Source organism: Pinus tabuliformis, chromosome X (assembly GCF_031772625.1).
Source record: "Pinus tabuliformis cultivar Carrire ecotype Pingquan chromosome X, CPIR1, whole genome shotgun sequence".
Lineage (NCBI taxonomy): Eukaryota > Viridiplantae > Streptophyta > Pinopsida > Pinales > Pinaceae > Pinus > Pinus tabuliformis.
The window spans coordinates 357,571,251-357,591,178 of record NC_142308.1 but is presented as its reverse complement, the minus strand read 5'-3'; the positions used below and the strand labels follow the sequence as shown (position 1 = coordinate 357,591,178).

General features: G+C 38.3%; 1 protein-coding gene across 3 annotated transcripts in view; it reads left to right on the top strand.

The window, feature by feature from the left end:
- The first annotated feature begins 1,016 nt into the window (after nucleotides 1-1,016).
- LOC149139973 (ankyrin repeat domain-containing protein, chloroplastic-like) overlaps nucleotides 1,017-19,928 on the top strand; it is a 217,807-nt gene continuing 198,895 nt past the window's right edge. For 2 of the 3 annotated variants that reach the window (XM_089448137.1, XM_089448138.1), the window contains exons 1-2: nucleotides 1,018-2,083; nucleotides 13,205-13,281. In XM_089448137.1, the coding sequence (XP_089304263.1) occupies nucleotides 1,063-2,083; nucleotides 13,205-13,281 (1,098 nt within the window). In that variant the 5' untranslated portion in view covers nucleotides 1,018-1,062. Of the gene's footprint in view, nucleotides 2,084-13,204; nucleotides 13,282-19,928 lie in introns of all 3 variants that reach the window. The other variant, XM_089448136.1, reaches the window with a different exon arrangement.

The following is a 19,928-nucleotide window of genomic DNA, read 5'->3' as shown; positions in this document are numbered from 1 at the left end:
TTTAACCACTCCTCAAGCTTGTCGATATATAAACCAAAAAGGATAGGAGACAGTGGGCAACCTTGTTTGACCCCGATATCGCTTCTAAAACTTTCAGAAATGCCTATTGAAGTTCTAATTTTGACTTTAACCTCTTCATACAGCGTATGCACCACTGCTCTCAAATGTTTAGGAACCCCAAGTTCCTCCATTATGTGACAAAGCTTATCCCTAGGAACCGAGTCAAATGCTTTTCTGAAGTCAACAAAGCAACAAAAGACTTCTTCCTTTTTCTCCCAAACTTTTTCAATGATGTGCCTTAAAGTTATACAATGATCAACTGTGGAATGTTTAGGCTTAAAACTTGCTTGCCCTTTAGCACGCTTATCTCTTTCTTCTGCCCACTTGCTAATTTTGTTTTCCAGTATGCTTCCAAATAGCTTTGCAAACAAAGGGTTTATCATGATGGTCCTATAATTGGAGGGATTATTGACGTCACTGCTCTTGAAAAGAGGTATTGCCAGATTAGTTGTCCAATCTGTGGGGAGGCCTTGTTGTATGATGTTGTTGAAGATTTTTGTAACGTAAGGTGCAAGAATCTTTGAGCCCCACTTTAGATATTCTACTTGGAGTTCAGCTAAATCTTTTGCTTTTCCAACACTCAACTTCTTGAAATTATGAATAATATTTTAACGTCCAAAAAACCAAAATAGTTTATGAGCCTCCAATCTCCCTATTTATCAACTTTTCTAATTCAATCATTTTCTTATTAAAATTGATAATAAACTGAGTCAACCTTTTAAAATCCCCAACTAAAAAGAATGCCAAAAAAATACAATACCAAAAAAAATGATGATTATAGCTTAATTAAACATCTTAGTTTCACCATTCCAACTAAGCAAATTCAAATGAATCTTACCGATTATATCACTGGTTCATTCACTAGTACAATCCAAGAAAATACAATACCAAAAAAATAGATGATTATAACTTAATTAAACATCTTAATTTCACCATTCCAACTACGCAAATACAAATGAATCTTACCGATTATATCACTGGTTCATTCACTAGTACAATCAAATGTGGATAATTCCCAAACCATCACATGCTTGCCCAATGCTGCTCCATCTCCATGCCTCCTCGCCCATTCTTTCATCCAAATCAAACCTGCTTCGAATTCCTCCCACCCAATCCGAATTTCAATGGCGCGCCGAACGCCAATTCCAACCCGCCACACCTAATTTGAACACCAGAAGATTATCTCTGCATCTCTGTAAATGTCAATCTTCACACCACCAGAATTGGGTCCCTTCAGCTTCACTGGGCGACGAAGATAACGCCATTGGAGATTGTGTTGTCTTTGAAGAAGGCATATTTGAAAACCCATTCACATCATCTCAAGCAAATGCAAAAAAGCAGCACAATATTTCAGAGGACAAGAGCCTAATACCCGAAGGATGGCGGGACTTGCAGCAGGAGCTCAACATTTCAAAGAAGGAAAAGAAGAAGAGAACGAAGATGATGGAGTTAGAACAAAGCTTCCAGAGGAAAAGGGAAATCGAACTATTTAGGGAGGGTGCGTCGAAATTTAACACCATTAAATTACCTCCTTTGAATTTCTCAACGCCGGATTCTGGCAATAAACAGACGTCGGAGGACGACAAGGTATTATCAACCCGCCTCATATCCTCAACGCCGGATTCTGACGATAACCAGACACACGAAGATAATAAGGGATTCTCAACAAAGTTAGAATTCTCAAGCAAAGACACTGATTCAGAGCTTAGTGGTGAGACAGAGTCACTGAACGGAGAAAATAAGGTAGAAAATGAATCTGAAAACTTTTCTGTCAGTTATGAGCAGAAGGAAGCTGTAACTGTTGACAAGGAAGAGACAGCAATTGGTTCTGTTCAAGATGAGCAGAAAGTAGATAATTCTGTTCCGGTGCAAGACGCCTTGGGTAGTTCTTCTAGTAAAAGAGTTTCTCCGAGAAATCCTCGGCTTGAGCTTGCTGGTGCAGGTTTTGAAGATATTATCAAGAGTTTCAGTGGAGAATACAAGGCGAAAGATAATGAAATCACAGAGGAAGTGCCACGGAAAGGTAATATCGAAGTCATTTAGGGGGGATTGTGTTTTTTTATAAACTTAATAGTTATATTACTGAAAGGGATGCAAGTGTATGCTAACCCATCATCCTTCTACTTATCTATGTAATGCGAAATTGCTCCTATATCTAGACTCTTTCAATCTTTTCGCAAGGCAAGACAAGCTGAACATTTTTTTAAAGAGAGTGCTTTCTTTCATTATCACAATTATCAAAACATATATCCATAGGATTTTATTAAAAAAAGGGTGGTGGCATAGGCAGCCTCCACAAGTTAAGCGTCATGGAGTCTAAATCAAACTGTCCTAGCTTAGAATTAAAATTGCTTTTCTGACATAATAGCCATTTACAGATATTAATAACCACTATAATTTCAAGTATAGTTAGCTGGCTTACACTTTCAGAAAATTCCAGAAATCAATAGACACATGTCATGTTATTGAGGGAATCCTGCCCATATTGGGGGATGGGTCATCACAGTTCTCTGGTGGTGGCTCCAATTCATTTTGTACAGGCTCTAGGTTTGTGATAACGGGGCCAACATTTCCTTGCTTTGTCTTGGTAGTCTTCTTTGCTTCAGAAATGGCTAAGGCTGACCAAGGGTACTTGTCATTCCACTGCTGTGGCGGGGGCGCGGCGGGGTGTCAGTTGTAGTTTTTGAGGTTTCTCTTAAAGTGTTTACACAATGCTTGGGGGTGCTTCATGTAATGTGAGATGCATGGTATGTTGATAGCCTATGGTTCTACCATGATGGACATACACATTGAAAATAGGTTGCTCATGGATTTCTAGCCCTTGTGTTGATGTTTATATGGCACACTTCCTTGGAGAGTTGGAGAACCAGTTGGCATGATAACTTTTTTCATGGGGTGCACCCTTGGAGAAGTTGGTTGCTTGCTTGGGTGAAAATTTACCTTGGAGGAGGAACATTGGGCATCTTAAAGGAGGTTGTTGAGCCCTAGATGGCATGAGAACACTTTGTTGCTTACATGGAGGCTTGTACTTGACTTGAGGATGCTCGGGTTGAGGAGTGATCATGTAGGTGTGGTGAACCCTAAGGTATAGATGGCTTGGGAGGGAGTACTGGAGCATTAGAGGTCATTAGAGGAGGACTGCTGAACACATCTCATGGAGTGTTCTTTGTTGGACCCTGGTTTGTTGGATGTGCATGCCTTGAAGCTTGACATTTGTCACCTAGAGTTGGAGTGCTTCACATGTGGGCATATCTTGCGTAGATTTAGATTGCTTGTAGTGAACTAGGTCCAGTTTGTATTATTAGCCACCCTCACCTTTCATATAAATAAAGAGAGAAGAGAGTCCTTTCATTCATTTAGAGCAATTTAGTCTCTTTCATTGTACTCTTTCTTCATTTGTAATTGCTCTCTTTGTATTGAGCGCTAGGGTTCTTAAATTTCAAGGGAAAGCTAGGTTAGGTTTTCGTGCTAAGGAGACAAGGAAGCTAGGGTTTGGGACAAACCCTAGAGGAGCAGAGGGAGCACTCGATCTTGTAGCTTTTGTGAGTGAAGAAAATTAGAGCTTTGTGGTATTCAGAAACCTTAGTGCTAGATATCATTTTGGGGATTCAACTGCGTTAAGTAAGTCATTCACGTATGACCATTTCCATGAGAGGTAGTTGTAATTGACTAATTTCTCATGATTTTTGAATAGTTCACTTAGCACTCATTGCATCGGGTGATGCTCACAAGGGTGAAGAAGTGGGATTGAAACTAGTGAAATGAATCACATAGCGTCAATCATCACTTCCGGGGGTTGCACTCGGTAACCAGGACTTCCCGGGAGGTCACCCATCCTAGATCGCCTCTGGCTCAAGCACTCTTAACTGTGGAGTTTTCCCCACAATCAAGCCCACTTAGCTTGCTACCCCATTTGCAAAACCTTAGCAAGTATTGTGCCTCATGAACCATTCAAGAAGAGATCCCTTCACTCTTTTTGAATTGAAGTATTAGGGGGTTTACGCAGTGCATTATTTTAGATATCATTTTGGGAATTCAACTGCGTTAAGTAAGTCATTCACGTATGACCATTTCCATGAGAGGTAGTTGTAACTGACTAATTTCTCAAGATTTTTGAATAGTTCACTTAGCACTCATTGCATCGGGTGATGCTCACAAGGGTGAAGAAGTGGGATTGAAACTAGTGAAATGAATCACATAGCGTCAGTCATCACTTCTGGGGCTTGCACCCGGTAACCAGGACTTCCCGGGAGGTCACCCATCCCAGATCGCCTCTGGCTCAAGCGCGCTTAACTGTGGAGTTTTCCCCACAATCAAGCCCACTTAGCTTGCTACCCCATTTGCAAAACCTTAGCAAGTATTGTGCCTCGTGAACCTTAGTGCTACTTGGAGTGCTTGATGTGAAGAATGTAGAGGGAGACTATATTATTTGCTTGTATGATGCAAGCAGTGTTTTAAAAACTTGCCGTTTTGAACCAATAACTGGTCAAACCAATTGATTCATTAGCTGACCGGGTCAAACTGGTAGAAAAACCGGGTTTGATCCCTCACTTCGCCCAGAAACCACAAAAATCGGTGCTAACCGTCTAGTTTAGGACGAAACTGACCGGTTTATGGTCAAACTGGCTGGTTAGCTGCCAAGGCCGTGGAGGATCCATGCAACACAATTTAGGAAGCTTCTAGAGTGTTTTGGAGGGAAAATAAGGGTTGTTTTCCTCCAAAAACACCCTCTCCAAGCCTTTAAAAGGAGCTTGCCCCTCTCATTTGTCTCACACATCTCATTTGGAGTTTTTGTGAGTTTGATTGGGAGCTTGGAGAGTGTTGAGTTTTTGCTGGAGTAGTCATCTTGGAGGCTTGGAGTTGGAGTTGGAGCTATTTTGGAGATAGTTTGGAGCTGTCAGTGGAGTTGGCATCTTCAAGAGGAGGCTAAGGAAGCTAGTTTGCATTTCCAGGTAAGGATTTTCACTTGAAAAATTCCTCATTTGACTGTTGTCCATGTATTAATTTTTTTTATGTGTTCTATGCTATCAAATCTCTAGTTCTATGCTATCAAATTTTGTAGGCTACATGTGCATTTTTTCCTCTAAATTTAGCTTTGGTTTTCCATGTTTCCTAGCTGCAATTTTTTTAAAATGGAAGATTTCTTTGCAAATTTTAATTATTTCAAGCCAACATAGCTCCAAAAGGCAAGGGCAGTGCATGGTCTCATTATGATTTGATTGATGAAAAACTAATATGCAATTTTTTCCATAAACCTATTGGAGGTGGGGATATTCTCAGATTGAAACAACACTTGGTTGGGATAAGAGGCCAAGTAAAGCCATGTGAAGCACCAAATGAAGTGTTAGGTCCTATTAGGGCAGAATATCTTTCCAAGTTTGAAAAGTTTGAGGAGAATAGGGCTAGGGAGAAGGCCATCCAAGATGACATTGCAAGGAAGAGGGAATTATTATAAGCCATGAAAGAGAGTGGGTATGATGATTATGAGATTCAAGACTCCTCTTCTATCCCTTCCACCAATGACCCCTTTCACTATGTTCCTCCTTCTTTTGACCAACAATGAAAATGAACAAAGAGAACAAACATCTAGAGTTATTTCTCATCCCAGCCAAGTCGTCAACCCACTTCGGATCAACATTGGAAAAAACAACGCAAAGAAACTTCTTATCAATACATTGCTAGATGGTGGTATGATGCAGATATCCCATTTAATGCTGCTTGCTCACCTTATTACCAAGCTATGTGGGACTCTGTTATAGCTGCAGGAAAGGGCTTCAAAGGCCCTAGTATGCATGACTTGAGGGGAGCTCTTTTGCAAAAAGAGATTTCTTCCATTGATGAGTATTTGGCTGAGTATAGAGATTCATGGCTCAAAACAGGTTGTTTCATCATGTCAGATGGATGGACTGATGGAAAGAATCACACTATCATTAATTTCCTTATTTCTTGCCCTCAAGGAACCATGTTTTTGAGATCAGTTGATGCATCTGATAAGGTGAAGGATGCAACCCTTCTATTTGAGCTTTTGGATGACATTATTCAGGAAGTGGGGGAGCAGAATGTTGTGCAGGTCATCACCGATAATGCCTCAAACTATGTTCTTGCTAGAAAGATGCTTGAGTCCAAATATAGGACCATATTTTGGACTCCATGTGCTGCACATTGCATAGACCTCATGCTTGAGGACATAGGCAAAGTGGAGTGGGTAAAAAACACTGTAGAGCATGCCAAGTGCATTACAAAATACATTTACAAACACTCAGGGCTATTGAGCCTAATGAGGAAAAACACTCGGGGCAAAGAGCTTGTTAGGCCTACAATTATGAGATTTGCAAATCACTTCCTCACGTTGCAATGTCTCAATGCTCAACAGAAAAACCTACAGAAAATGCTTTCTTCTGATGATTGGCCTGAATCTCAGTGGGCTCGTAGACAAGATGGCAAAGACACCAAAAAGAAAGTGTTTGACAATTATTTTTGGAAAAGGTTGTAGAGCTTGTGAAAATTACTAAGCCCCTTGCTAAGGTGCTAAGGATGGTGGATGGGAAAAAATTGGCCATGGGCTACATTTATGAGGCTATGGATCAAGCAAAGGAGCAGATACAGGCAATTTACAAGGACAGGTTAGCTAAATATGGTTGTATATGGGAGATCATTGATAACATATGAAACAATCAACTCCATCGTCCTATACATGCAGCTAGGTATTTTTTGAACCCAAGTATCATTAAAAGCTTGGCTAGGAGATCTACAAGACTGGATTGATTGATTGCTTGGAGCGCACGGTCCCTTTCCATGCAGACCAGCTAGAAATACATAGACAACTTACTCTTTTCAGTATGGCAACTGTTGCCTTTGGCAAAAACTTGGCAAAGATGGCAAGAGATGTGGATCAACTAGGTAAGCAATTCCAATTTCCAATTTGTTTTTCTTTTCAAGTTAAATTGTTTACAAATTTACAATTCAAATTATCTATAAATACTTGTAATCTGTAAATAAGTAATGAAATGAACTAAGTTACTAATTAATGTTTTTTCTTTGCAGCACATTGGTGGGAGTCATTTGGTGGCCAATGTCCTCAATTGCAAAAGTTTGTAGTTAGAGTCCTTAGCCAAATTTGCAGTTTTTTAGGTTGTGAGCGCATTTGGTCCGTTTTTGAGCGCATACACATGAAGAAGAGAAACCGTTTGTAACAAAAACGGTTAAATGATCTTGTTTTCATGCAATACAACCTTCGACTAAGGTGGAACCAAATGATGAACAAAACACTTGATCTAGATCCCATTATGTTGGACGAGATTGATCCAACATCAGAATGGGTGGAGGAGACCGAAGATCCTGTGTTTGATGCTGATTTTGATATTGACATGGCATTAGCGGGGGATAAGCAGATTTGGTGGTGCCATCAAAACCAGGATCAGTAGCCGCATCAAGGAAAGACAAACAACCAATGGAAGGCACTAGTCGTGCAACTCGATCAACTCGTGCTTCCATTAGGTCCACTTCCATTGTTATTGGTGGCAGTGCTACTGAGGTTGAGGCATCCTCAGACTTTGAACCAGATGATGTCTATGTAGCTCCTGATGATGATGATGATCATGTGTCTATTAGTGGTGATGAATTTGATGATTGATTATGTGTAGACTCTAGAGTCTAGACTTGTAGTCTTGTAGTAGGCCAATGGCCTCATAGCTTGTAGCATTGTTTTTGGACTTTATAGGTCATTTAGAGCCTCATTGCTTATGTATTTTGTTAATGGTATGTATTGCACTCGGTGCCATTTTGATATATTCACCTTTACATGTTATATAAATGAACAAACTTTGCATATTTTGTCTCTATTGGCTTGGGATCATGGTTTTAAATCTTAAAAATAGTTTTTTTCATTAAAAAATAATTATTTAATGTATTTTTCAAAAAACCGGTTCATTTAGATCTGACCAGTCCCGGTTTGGCTGGTTCCAGTTTTTAAAACTATGGATGCAAGTGAAGGTGCCAAGGAGGACTTGTTGGTGTCTATGTTAGCTTGTGTAGCATCTTTGGTGAAGTGACTAGCTTTGGTTGAGAGTGATTCCTAGCTAGGAGGACTTGGTAGCTAGGGTTGTCTTATGGTTTCTCTAGCTAGTGTTAGGAGAACGTGACTTGTACTAGCTTTATAGTAAGTTTTGATATGTACTTGTACTTCATCTTATCTATATCTATGAAGTGTTTCAGCATGCCAGATTTTGTGCACTGGCAGTTTTGATTTTCAGCTTATGTTATTTTCATGATTGAGTAGATTCTAGAGCTGGTAATGCATGCTAATTTGACATAACATTGAACATAATCTGTTAAGTGATATAACACATATCTAGAAGATAAAAGGCCAGATTTACTACTGTAATAAGTATTTTCCTTGGGAAGTGTGCTCAAAGCGCTGAAACATTTTGGCATGGAAGTACACTGATTTATATTTACTATTTATTTGCTTGGGTTGCTTCATGAATTCGGTTGAAGGAAGTGAAGTATTTGCTGCTGTCAATTAGTATTTCAGATTCACCCTGATGTTGAAAGCTCTTAGCAAATAGATTTGGGAAACTTCAAGGTTGAGGTGAAATTTCAGAAAGTGCCATTTTTTGAAATTTATACATGGTATTAGAGCGGATTTGGCTGAATTACTCTCTTGGTGAAGAGGGATTTGGGTGTTTCAGTTGTTTAGTACATGCGAGAGGTGCTTGACCTAGTACATGTTGATTGGGGGTGAAATCCTATGGTGCTTGGGAGAAGTGCTTCGACGCTATAAGAGTTGTTCTACATTATTTGATGCTGATCTTTTATTAAGGTGTACTTCGGATTTGTAGGATGGTTGCTCTTGGTATTTGAGAGTGTGGGTGGATGGTGCTTCCAATTTCATACATTGGAAGTTCAAGCTGCAAATGCTTTTGGAGGATGCTGAGCTTTGGGAAAATGTTGAAAAAGAGATTGTTGCACCTACCGATCTGACAATGTTGGCCACCCTTGTTAAGGACGAGGCTAAGGAAAATATAATCACGTTTGGTTTAATGAAGGATCACTTCATTTGTCACATTGCAGATTAGACAATCGATAAGTTGATGTATGTGGCTTTGGTTCGTTTATATAAGAGTTCTTGTGTATCTAGACATATGCTCTTGTGAAATAAATTTCAACCATTTGCATAGGCAATACATGCTGCAGCTCATCTGGTCCATCCTTTTCATCTATCTGTGCACCATCCTCTAGATCCACATCCTATCATGTTGTTGGGTCCTTCTGATATTCTTGTGTCTTCCTATTCACAATATGGAGGGCATTGTGCATTGCAACGAGCCTCTCTGCTCTCCTAGAGGTAAGTCTATTCCTCTTGATAGAATGGATGAAATTATATGTGGACCAGTTCCTGTCTGCTATGGAGGAACTAACAATATGAGACAATAAGTGAATAGCAAGATGTTGGACCACTGGAGTATCATCCCTATGCATGGTCCACCAACCAATGGGGTCATTTTGATCTTCCTTTGCATTAGGCTTGTTGTAAGGGACCATTGAGACCTATTGCGTCCACTGCTTGCAAAGTGTTCTCCCCTCTTTTGCATTGTACATTTTTGTAATGACAACTTGTAATCCCTTCTTGATCTCTGGATCCTCAATGAGAAGAATTCTACTAGGCTTTATCATATACCATTTTGGATTAAGTGCATATGTTGCCATGTGCAATGGAGTATTAATTCAATCCCACTTATGATGAATAATAGGATGAATTTGATTTGTATAAAACTTAAATCTTCAAGGAGGGCTCTTTCTCATAAATGGCTGCCTTCACTTGACCCAACATGCGATGAAAAATCTCATAGATTTCTCCAAGATTAGGAGAATTTGTGTTAGTGTAACGAATGACCTCAACTATAAGGCATACAACAGATAACTACAATATGTCCACCAAACATTATCCAATATCCAAAGCCTGATGTTCTTCCCCCCATTTATCTTGATTATATCCACTTGTTTCAATCCAGAGTCACAACCATGTTGTACAATGTGTATTGCACTCCCAACATCCTCTCCAATAAGAGAAAATAAATAGCATTTCTAGTCTTTGTGGGCTTGAGTAATTCCTCCCTTGAGTGAGACCTATACATGGCCAAGAAGGTGTGGTGGTTGTAGATAAACATCTCTTGTAGTTGTCAGCAAGGTGGATACCCATTGAATTTTTCCAGTTTCTTTTAGTGCATTGTTTAGTGTGTGCACACAACAAGTGATCCAAAAAAATGCTTGAATTTACTCTGAATTAATAACCCATCTGATCTGCACACTGTTGTCGCATCTATCACAACTTGCACAACATTGATAGACCCAACCTCCTCTCTAGCATCTCAAAGAAGTTTAATTTCAAAAGCTATATCTTTGCACTTTCTAGAACAATCAATAGTTTTAAGAAAGAAAGGCCCATCTTGACATGTAACTATGATGTTGATAAATGGATGTTTGATAATGTTTGTCTACCCATCTGTAGCAATAGAATGACCTGCCTTCATCGATGTCTGTCTCATCCACTCTTTCTGCACATTAATATTGGACACTTGCCTTTCTAAAATCACTGTCTTCAGCATATGTTCACCTGGGGGCACAGATGAAGGTCCTGATGCTGCAAGTGCATGGACCATCTCCTTATCATAAAGAGAGTGACTATAACATAGAAATGAATGCCACTGGAATTTTTTTTTGCCAATGGCATCATCTGTATCATCATGGTTCAGCTTACCATACATCCCTATAATAGTTGGTCCTGTTGCACAAGAATGAAGAACTCTTCTGTTTGGATGAAGATGTCACATTCTTAATAGGAGATGGTGGAGGCATAAAGCCCATGGATGCTTTATTTTTATATTCCCTTTTGGAACTCGCAGTTGCTTACACATTTTGATCAACTTGGGACATCACATTTTGGCTAGAAAAAGTGTCGTTTGCATCCGTTGTCATTTTCATCCTCAAAAATTCAAATCATTGTAGTATGGTTAATTTTGTAGATACATCAACCCCGTTGCCACCTATGCTGAAAAGGTGCTGTTTAACCCAACTATAACTCCCAAGGATAACAATATACAAGATTGCATGTTCAGTGGTGTGACCTGCTGCTTTGCTTTCCTAGTTTTTTGTTGGTTGAGAGGCCAAGTAATTTGGTTGCATATAGCAAAAATGGAAATTTTGGATCCATGTCTCCTTTGCATATTCAACCAAAATCCTTGGTGGCACAAACTAGTGCTGGATTGGGTTTCATTCAACGTTGATGAGGTGTTTCCACTTCCAACCTTTGTCCCATTCCCAATACAAACCTTTTCCTGGGCATCATAATCATTATCATTGTCACTGCTACTGCTATTGCTGGAATCACTCACATTGCTAGTTTTAAACTTTTATGCACAGATTTTTAATTTTTGGCAACCTGCAGCGAGAGTTTCTCATTAAATTATTATTATTATTATTATTTTTTAATGTTATGGTTGATGGATGCCCAAATTCTGAGTTTGAAGGTTGGAAATGAAAAACAGAGATAAAAGCACACACAAAAATAGCCCAGAAGTTAAAAAAACAGCAAGCATTTCAATTTCAGATTTGAGATTGAGGATTTTGACTCTTGACCCTACCTCCACATTGCTAGATGAAGAAATTTGTTGAAGTAGAAACTCAGAATGTTGAAGCAAAAATCTGAACAGTGAAATCAGGATTCAGGCTTCAGCTCAGGAGAAAATAAAATCTGAAAATGTTGAATTTGAAATCGGTCCACTCATTTAGCAAGAAAATTTATCCACTTCTTTAGCATGTTAGTTGATGCACTCCCTCTTTCAATCCACCAAGACAAATGATGAATCGCTCCAGCTCTCCATGCAATGCTAAATTGCTCAATCGTCCACAAAGTTGCAGCTAGTTAAATGGTGGCTCACCTTTCTCTTGGAAAAGACAAAATGAGTTTGTAAGTGAAATGTGAGAGAGAAAAATAGGTTTTAGAAGGCTTTATGTCTCTAATTTTTTTGTTTTGTTTTGTTTTTGTTTTTTATAATTTATTTACTTATTTTTTAATAATTTTGAAGGTTTATGGGAAAAAAATTGGCAGATCCTTCCTTTTTGGCAAATGTGCTTTGCACACTGGATAAAATTTTCCTTTTTCGTTTCTCAAAAAGGGGGATGTCATGAAATGTGTTGCCAGGCACCCCCAATCCCAGGAGCATGGGAAGCGGTTGGGGGGTATGCTTCTGTGGAAGATTGGATTTTTTTTCATGCCATGGCACAATTTTTTCAAAATCTCTTGAAATTGCACTTTTCTGCGGGTGATGTTTTTTTTTTGGGTTCCACATCATAACAATTTTGCCAATACATTGACGATATTTGCAGCACTGTTTTTTGAGACCATATTTTGGTGAGTCAGTCAGTGCCACTGCCATATTGTGTAGAGTATTACAACCAACTGATCTATCCACATGTCACAGGAGCATTTGACCAATTTGAATGCCTTGTTCAACATTGATCAACACAGCTTTTCTCAAAGCTATCACCTTGGGCTCGATACTTACCCTTCCATTTACTCTGAAATGACAGTAACTATGCAAGGAAAAGGTTCATGATATTCCTTATTGCTTTGCAAGTCTTTTAGTGGGTCTTTTTTTGTTTTTGTTAATTTTCTTCATTTACGCCTATTTGACCTTGTTGAACCCTCTTTTCTGACCAGTAGGAAAATGGTTGCCACTGTTCTGTAAACCTTCTATGATAAGAGGCCTTTTGAATGTTGTTAAGTATCAACATCCTACTCGAGTCTTTACACCACATGGGTGATCAGTGGTTATTTAATGAGCAGATAAATGCCGTTAGAAGGAAAGTGTTTAACAGGAGTTCCCAAAGTAGGTGATGCACTCGCTCCTTCAAATTTAAATGATTATATAAGTGCCGATGGCAATGGGCATGTAATGTGATAGATGGAGATATCCTTTACCAGGTTAACTTTTATTCAACTTTAAAACATTGGTAATGACTGAACTCTTCTATTTTTTGATTAGATGTTAGCTTTGAGTTTTGATAAATGGTTATTGTTTTATTTAATTAAGCTTCATGGATCAAAGCGAATATTAAGTTTGTTGTCTTATATATGCTGCAGAGCGTCGACAGCTGTATACACCGGAGGAGAAGATTCTTTTAAATCAACGTACACCTGATCTTCAACGAGCCACATCAGTGAGTCCTTTCAACAACCAGTGCTTTTGGCAATTGAATATATTTGTTAAGTTGTATTTTCTAACTTCTCACAATATCTGTGTATTCCTTAACCTTTATACTTTTCCTTTTCGAAACACACTTTGAATAGCAAGGAGATAATAGGCATCAACAACACACCCTTGTTTCAAGATGTAACTTGATTTAAAGAGATCGAGAGACAAGTTACTTCAGGTGGCTCAGTGCTACATATACTGTTTAAAAATGAAGGATTTCAAAATGATACTTATGTAAAAGCTTCTTGGAAGATTTCAAAGCAGCAGTTTGGGAGATGCTGGAAACCCATTCAACATTGAATGCATTCAGTCTCCAGTGAATTTTATGATTTAAACTTGATAGCAGTGCAGTTTTGAATAGTTTTTTTTAAAGATATTTCAGGCCTGACATAATACTATTTTGAAGCCAGACCATCATTGGTTATCACTAATCTGATGAAGTTACTGTTGCAGAAGCACGTAACACTGTAGAATATGTCTATATAAATAATTTTTATTATTAATGAATGAGTTGATGCTGACATTCCTTCGTCACAGTGTGCCTAAATAGGCATTGACTGGTCATGAAGGTTGAATGGTCATGTCCAATGACTTATCCCTTCATAACTAATAAATTTTCATTAATGTTTATTAATTAATTATTTATTATTATTATTTATTGTTTAATAATTTTTATTAATTATTTATTTATTCATAACATTGTCACCCCCTTAAGATGCTTTGTCCTCAAAGCATGGGTAATGTTGGGTGTTGTCAAAACTTCTATGTTTCCCATGAAGAATCTTCTTCTCGAAGTTTTTTTCCATCTAATGAGGTATTCTTTAACAGTTTTAGAATGTAAAACCTTTTCTCTAGTAGCAAGAACGCCTTCTAGTTCTAAAACGATTCTTCCTTCATCATCAACTTTGGGTATTTTTGTTTGAGCTGATTGACTTTGTCCTAACATTTTTTTAAGACATGATACATGGAACACATTATAGATCCTATAGTTATTTGGTGATTTCATTCCATAAGCCACTTCACTGATTTTTTTGATTATTTGGAAAGGTCCATAAAATTTTGGAGCCAACTTGTTCTTTCCTTGTTGATTCAGAGATAATTGCTTGTAGGGTTGAAGTCTTACGAAGACCCAATTGCCTTCTTCGAATTCTCTTTCTGAATGGCGCTGATCTGCTTCTTGTTTCATCCGATTACTAGCTGTTGTTAAATTTTCTTTCAATATTTTAATGATTTGTTGATTTTCTTCCAACTGATTCTTCACTGCTTGAACCTTAGAGTCACTTAATGCGAAGTCCTTCCATTTTGGAGGTTCATAACCATATAAGGCTTGAAAAGGGGTCATTTTAGCTGATGTATGGTTGGTGGAATCGTATCACCATTGGGCTACATATAACCATTGAGACCATTTATTTTGTTTATCTGTTACGAAATGACAAAAATATGTTTCCAAACATTTATTCACTATTTTTGCATGTCTATATGTTTGCGGATGATAAGATGAACTCATGTTAAGGGATATTCCAACCTGGTTACAAAAGTCCTTCTAGAAATTCCCTTTAAATTTGCATCTCTATCGCTGATGATGACCTTTGGGAGGCCATGTAATTTATAGATGTTTTTGCAGAAGACTTCTGCAATTTGTTTTGTTGAATCTGTCTTCTTAACTGCCATGAAATGTGCATATTTGGTTAGTCTATCCACCACAACAAATATTTTTTTCTTTTCCATTAGACATAGGCAACCCTTCAATGAAATCCATTGAGATTTCCTCCCATTTCTGATTTGGGATATGTAAGGGGTGAAGTAATCCTGGGGTTAGGACATTCTCATTTTTATTCCTTTGACAAACGTCACATTCAACGATGAATTTTTGGATTTCTTTACTCATTCCTTCCAATAGAACGATTGACGAGTGTTATAGTATGTTTTGAAGAACCCAACATGTCCTGCTACAGGGGAACTATGTGTTTCCTTTAGAGCCTTCATTTTAAATTTGGAGGATGGAATTAGATAAATTCTACCTTTATACCATAATATGTCATTTTTCCATTCAAAGTTTGGATGTTGATCAATATTTTCAATTATAGAACAAGAGTTAGGATCTTTGGTGTGATTTTTTTTGAATCTAACACATTAGAAACTCCTACTGCAATATCTGGTTTATTATCTCCTACTTGTTCTTTACATTAACAAGTTATTTTATAATATAAACATCGAAATAAACACAATTGCAGCCTTCACAAATATACAGATCAACAACTGAAATAAACTGAGACAACACAAGGGACACCGTTATTTTTGGACAATCGTCCCCAGAAAAACCCAATGCGGGAAAACCGGTGCAGCATATACGAGGGTTTTATTATTAAGCAGATTCCTGAATACAACTAGGGCGCCAGGGATGACTCACCCTGCAGAGAATATCCTCAGCAATAGTACCTTTCTCTGGAGACAGATATTTCGGCTAATCAGCAACCAGATGATTGGCCCCACAGTGACTTCGACTGTTCCTCAGCTAGACAGTGAAAGCTGCTCCAAGCTATCTTCTGAAACTGCGTCACCTTTCTACTGCTTTGCGTCAGCTGATCAGCTCCTAGTCTGCCTCATAGAAGTTCCTTAGCGCACCTCTTCAGCCCAGCATCAGCCCTGTAGCCCTCTGCACTGCTTGCATCAGCTTTACGGCCTTTTGTGTCCTCTGCGCTGGCCTCCTTAGCCTCCGCGTCAGTTCTGGATGCCTCTGCGCCAGCCCTCCTTGGCTCTGCGCTATCTCTTCGACACTTTCATTGCCTCTCTACTATGTATTCTTGGCCTCTTGCTGAACTGCCCCTCGCTGCAACTGATCACACACTCGATTTCCTCAGCAAACCTCGCTCCAGAAAATCGAATTCTTGATCTCTCTTGGCGTGTCTCCAGCTGACCCTGAAGCCTCCTTTTATACTTTTCCTGTTGACGATTCAACGGCCGAGATTAAGTCCCTAATCAATGGCTAAGATTAGATCTGGCTTGATCTTCATTATTTAGAACTTTCTCACCCATATTATATTAATACACATTAATATTTTAATTTTCCTAAGTTTAGACTTAGCAACCCCATCAAAAATATTAATTATTTTAATTCAAATCTCATCTAACCAGCGAGGAACTACTACCAACGCTGCACATGTTGTTATGCTTTCATCTTTTCGTGAAAATGTGTCGGTGACTATGTTATCCTTTCCTCTTTTATGTGATATTTCCACGGGAAATGTGGAGAGTTTCTCTATCCATTTTTGTTGTTCTGTAGATAATGTCTTTTGTTGTAACAAAAATTGAAGACTATTGTGATCTGTACGAATCAAGAATTTGCTTCCCAAAAGGTATTGATGCCATTTATTGAATGCATGTATGATGACAAACATTTCTTTATGGTAAGTAGTCTTCAACCTTTCCCTTTTGTTGAGTTTTCGACTTTCAAAAGCTATCGAGTGGTTGTCCTGCATTAAAACTGCTCCAATTCCGAACCCTGAAGCATCACATTCTACCACAAAGGGTTTGGAAAAATATGGGGTTGCTAGTATTAGAGTAGATGACATTACTTCTTTTAATGTCTCAAAACACTCTTCTGCTTTGCTATCCCATTGAAAGGCATTTTTCTTTAACAAGTTTGTTAGGGGTGCAGTCAAGTGCGCATAGTTTTTGATAAATCTTCTATAATATCCTGTTAATCCCATAAACCCTCTTAGTTTTGATATATTTTTTGGTTTTGGCCATTCTTTGATTGCTTTGATTTTACTAGGGTCTACCTTGACTCCTTCCTTGGATATGATGTGACTGAGGTATTCAACTTTCATTTTACCAAAAGTACACTTCGATAATTTTGCATAAAACTGATTCTTTTCTAGTAAGGAAAGTACTTCCAAGTGCTTGGGTGCTCCTTCTAGGTTTTACTGTAGATGAGGATATAGTCAAAGAAAATTAATACAAATTTTCATAAGTATGGATGAAAAATGATGGCGGACAAATCCCGCCAACCCAGAATCTCTGTCTCAGATTTAAAATACCGCAACGGAATTTCCTTATCTCCTGTTCCACCCGGTGATTATGCGCTGGCTTGTTTAACACACTGGCCTCTGTTTAAATCCTTTTACAGAACCATCCGAGCTTGTTAACACATAATGCGTTTGTGCGCTTCATGAATTCTTAAAGGAATTCTTTAACTGATGGGTTCACAACGCGGACTTTTCCTACCTCCATAAATAAATGCGTCCACACATTAAACGGCGCCTGTCTATCATTTCATGCTTATTCTTCATTATCCTTTCAACAGAAAACATGCCATGCGCGCCTGCACATATGGGTTTTCATGAAGGTATATTTCCCTTCCTCCCTGCAACACTGTGACTATATATATATATATGACAGTTTTATAAAACCTTTGGATAGCACTTAATGAAGGGAAGCTTGGCAATTACGCAGCAAATATATGCATATATATACATTATGTCTTACGTGGCGTTCCCACATGTAATTGATACATATAACAGCCAGGCATAACAGCATCCTCTTTCTCGGTCATTAAACATACAGTAAATCTTCAATTTAAACCTGCGCATACAATATATATATATACCTTTTCTTCACTTGATGCCGCCGCTGGTTATAAGCTCCCGCCCCGCCTTGTTACGCTGTGGCTTCTCCAACGAACCCACAGTTTACATTGCTTGGTTTCGGAGTACAGACCTCGCCCACCTTATAACTCGCCTATGCACAATCAAATCAAGTCTGTATGATGGAGGCAGAGATAGAGGTTGTCTTTACTTGGTTGTGGCGCTGGGTACAGGCTCGTATGTATCTATGTAGGCGGAATTTATCGACGCACAGGCTCAGTTATATACTGCTTCCGGTTGATGTATATATATAATCGCCCGTTCCAATTCCGCAAGCCGACGAAATGGGCAACTCTCCCTTCCAAATGGCGTTCTGTCACGAATCTTCAACTGAGCATTCACGAATCTTTAACGGTTGCATACAATAGAGATATCCTTCACGCCATCGCTGATTACACTTTGAAGGTTTGGATAACCTGAGATGGGATTTAGCTAAGACCGAATTCAATTGTGCGTCCACAATTCTGTTAAAGAATGACACCTGCGTACACAGTGTTTGAACTCGCTGTCCGTCCACAAGTTAAACATATAGATACGGTTCAGCGCTTCCGCTATGAACTCACAAGGGGAAATCACCGGATTAATACACTACAATACGTATGGAATCATAACCAGAATCACCGTGCCATTCAACATTACATAACTGTATATATATGCGCCATATAAAATCAATTACAAACAGAGACAGAAATCAGTAATCATCGGTTATCCACTTAACAATTACGATACACCAGCACATATACGATTTCAACATGCTCATATTCACATAAAACTAATATTTACACAGAACTTGCTCTTCAAGGCCAGATATGCAAATCCATGGCCCTTTTACAAACTGCTGAAGGCTTACAGCCTTGCTGATCAAGCCTGTTCTCTATCAACCTCTCTCACCATCTCTCATAATTATACAATTTAAAAAAAATCATTTAATTAAATGCTCAATCCCTTCAATTCCTCAACAAACCCCTAAATCTCTCAACATCCCTAAAGGATAGATCTTTATCCCTAAAATCCTTCAACTAATTAAATTCCCTCATATCCTTTTATTAATAAAAAGATATTTACATAAATCCTCACCTTCTCCTATTTAATTCAAATTAATTAATAAAATATTAAAAATCATCACACCCCATATTTACAAATTAATATTATCACACCCCATATTTACAAATGGAGAAAAAGGTCTTGATGCTCCTGCATCAAAAAAGCTCATTCATAGTTGCTTGGAATGTAGCTGGGGCATTTGTTAATCCGAATGGCATGACCTTGAATTCATAATGTCCTTATGAGTTATGAACGCAATCTTCTTGATTTCTTCTAGCCTTACTCGTACCCTGATCTTAGATCTAACTTTGAGAAGTATTTTGTGCCATGGAGTTCGTCTATTAACTCATCTATGAACAGAATGGGAAATTTGTTTTTTTATAGTTATTTTGTTTAACCCTCTATAGTCTATACATAGTCTAAAAGATCCATCCTTCTTTTGAACCAATACCACTGGAGCTGCATATGGGTTTCTACTTTTTGTAATAACTCCACATTTTAGAAAATCTTGAATTAGCCTTTCTATCTCTGTTTTGTGATGATGAGGATAGCGGTATGGTTTGATATTAATGGGTGCTGCATCTGGTTTGACTTCTATAATGTGTTCTATCTTCCTTTCTGGCAGTAACTTCATAGGAAATTCTTGAAATACTTTGTTATACTTTTGGACTAGGGCTGCAATCTTTGGTTGTTGTGATTGAACTACATTTGTAGTTAATAATTCTATTTGTTGACATTGTGCGATATATACTGGTGCTCCTTTTTGAATAAGTTTCTTCATTTGTTGTGCAGATACAATTTGAGTAGGAGGTGGTTGGAATCCGAACAACTTATATCTTCTACTAGCGCATTTGAACTAAATGAATTGCTTTTGATGATTTGCAGAGTATGTTCCCAATGTTTGTAGCCATTGTATTCCCAA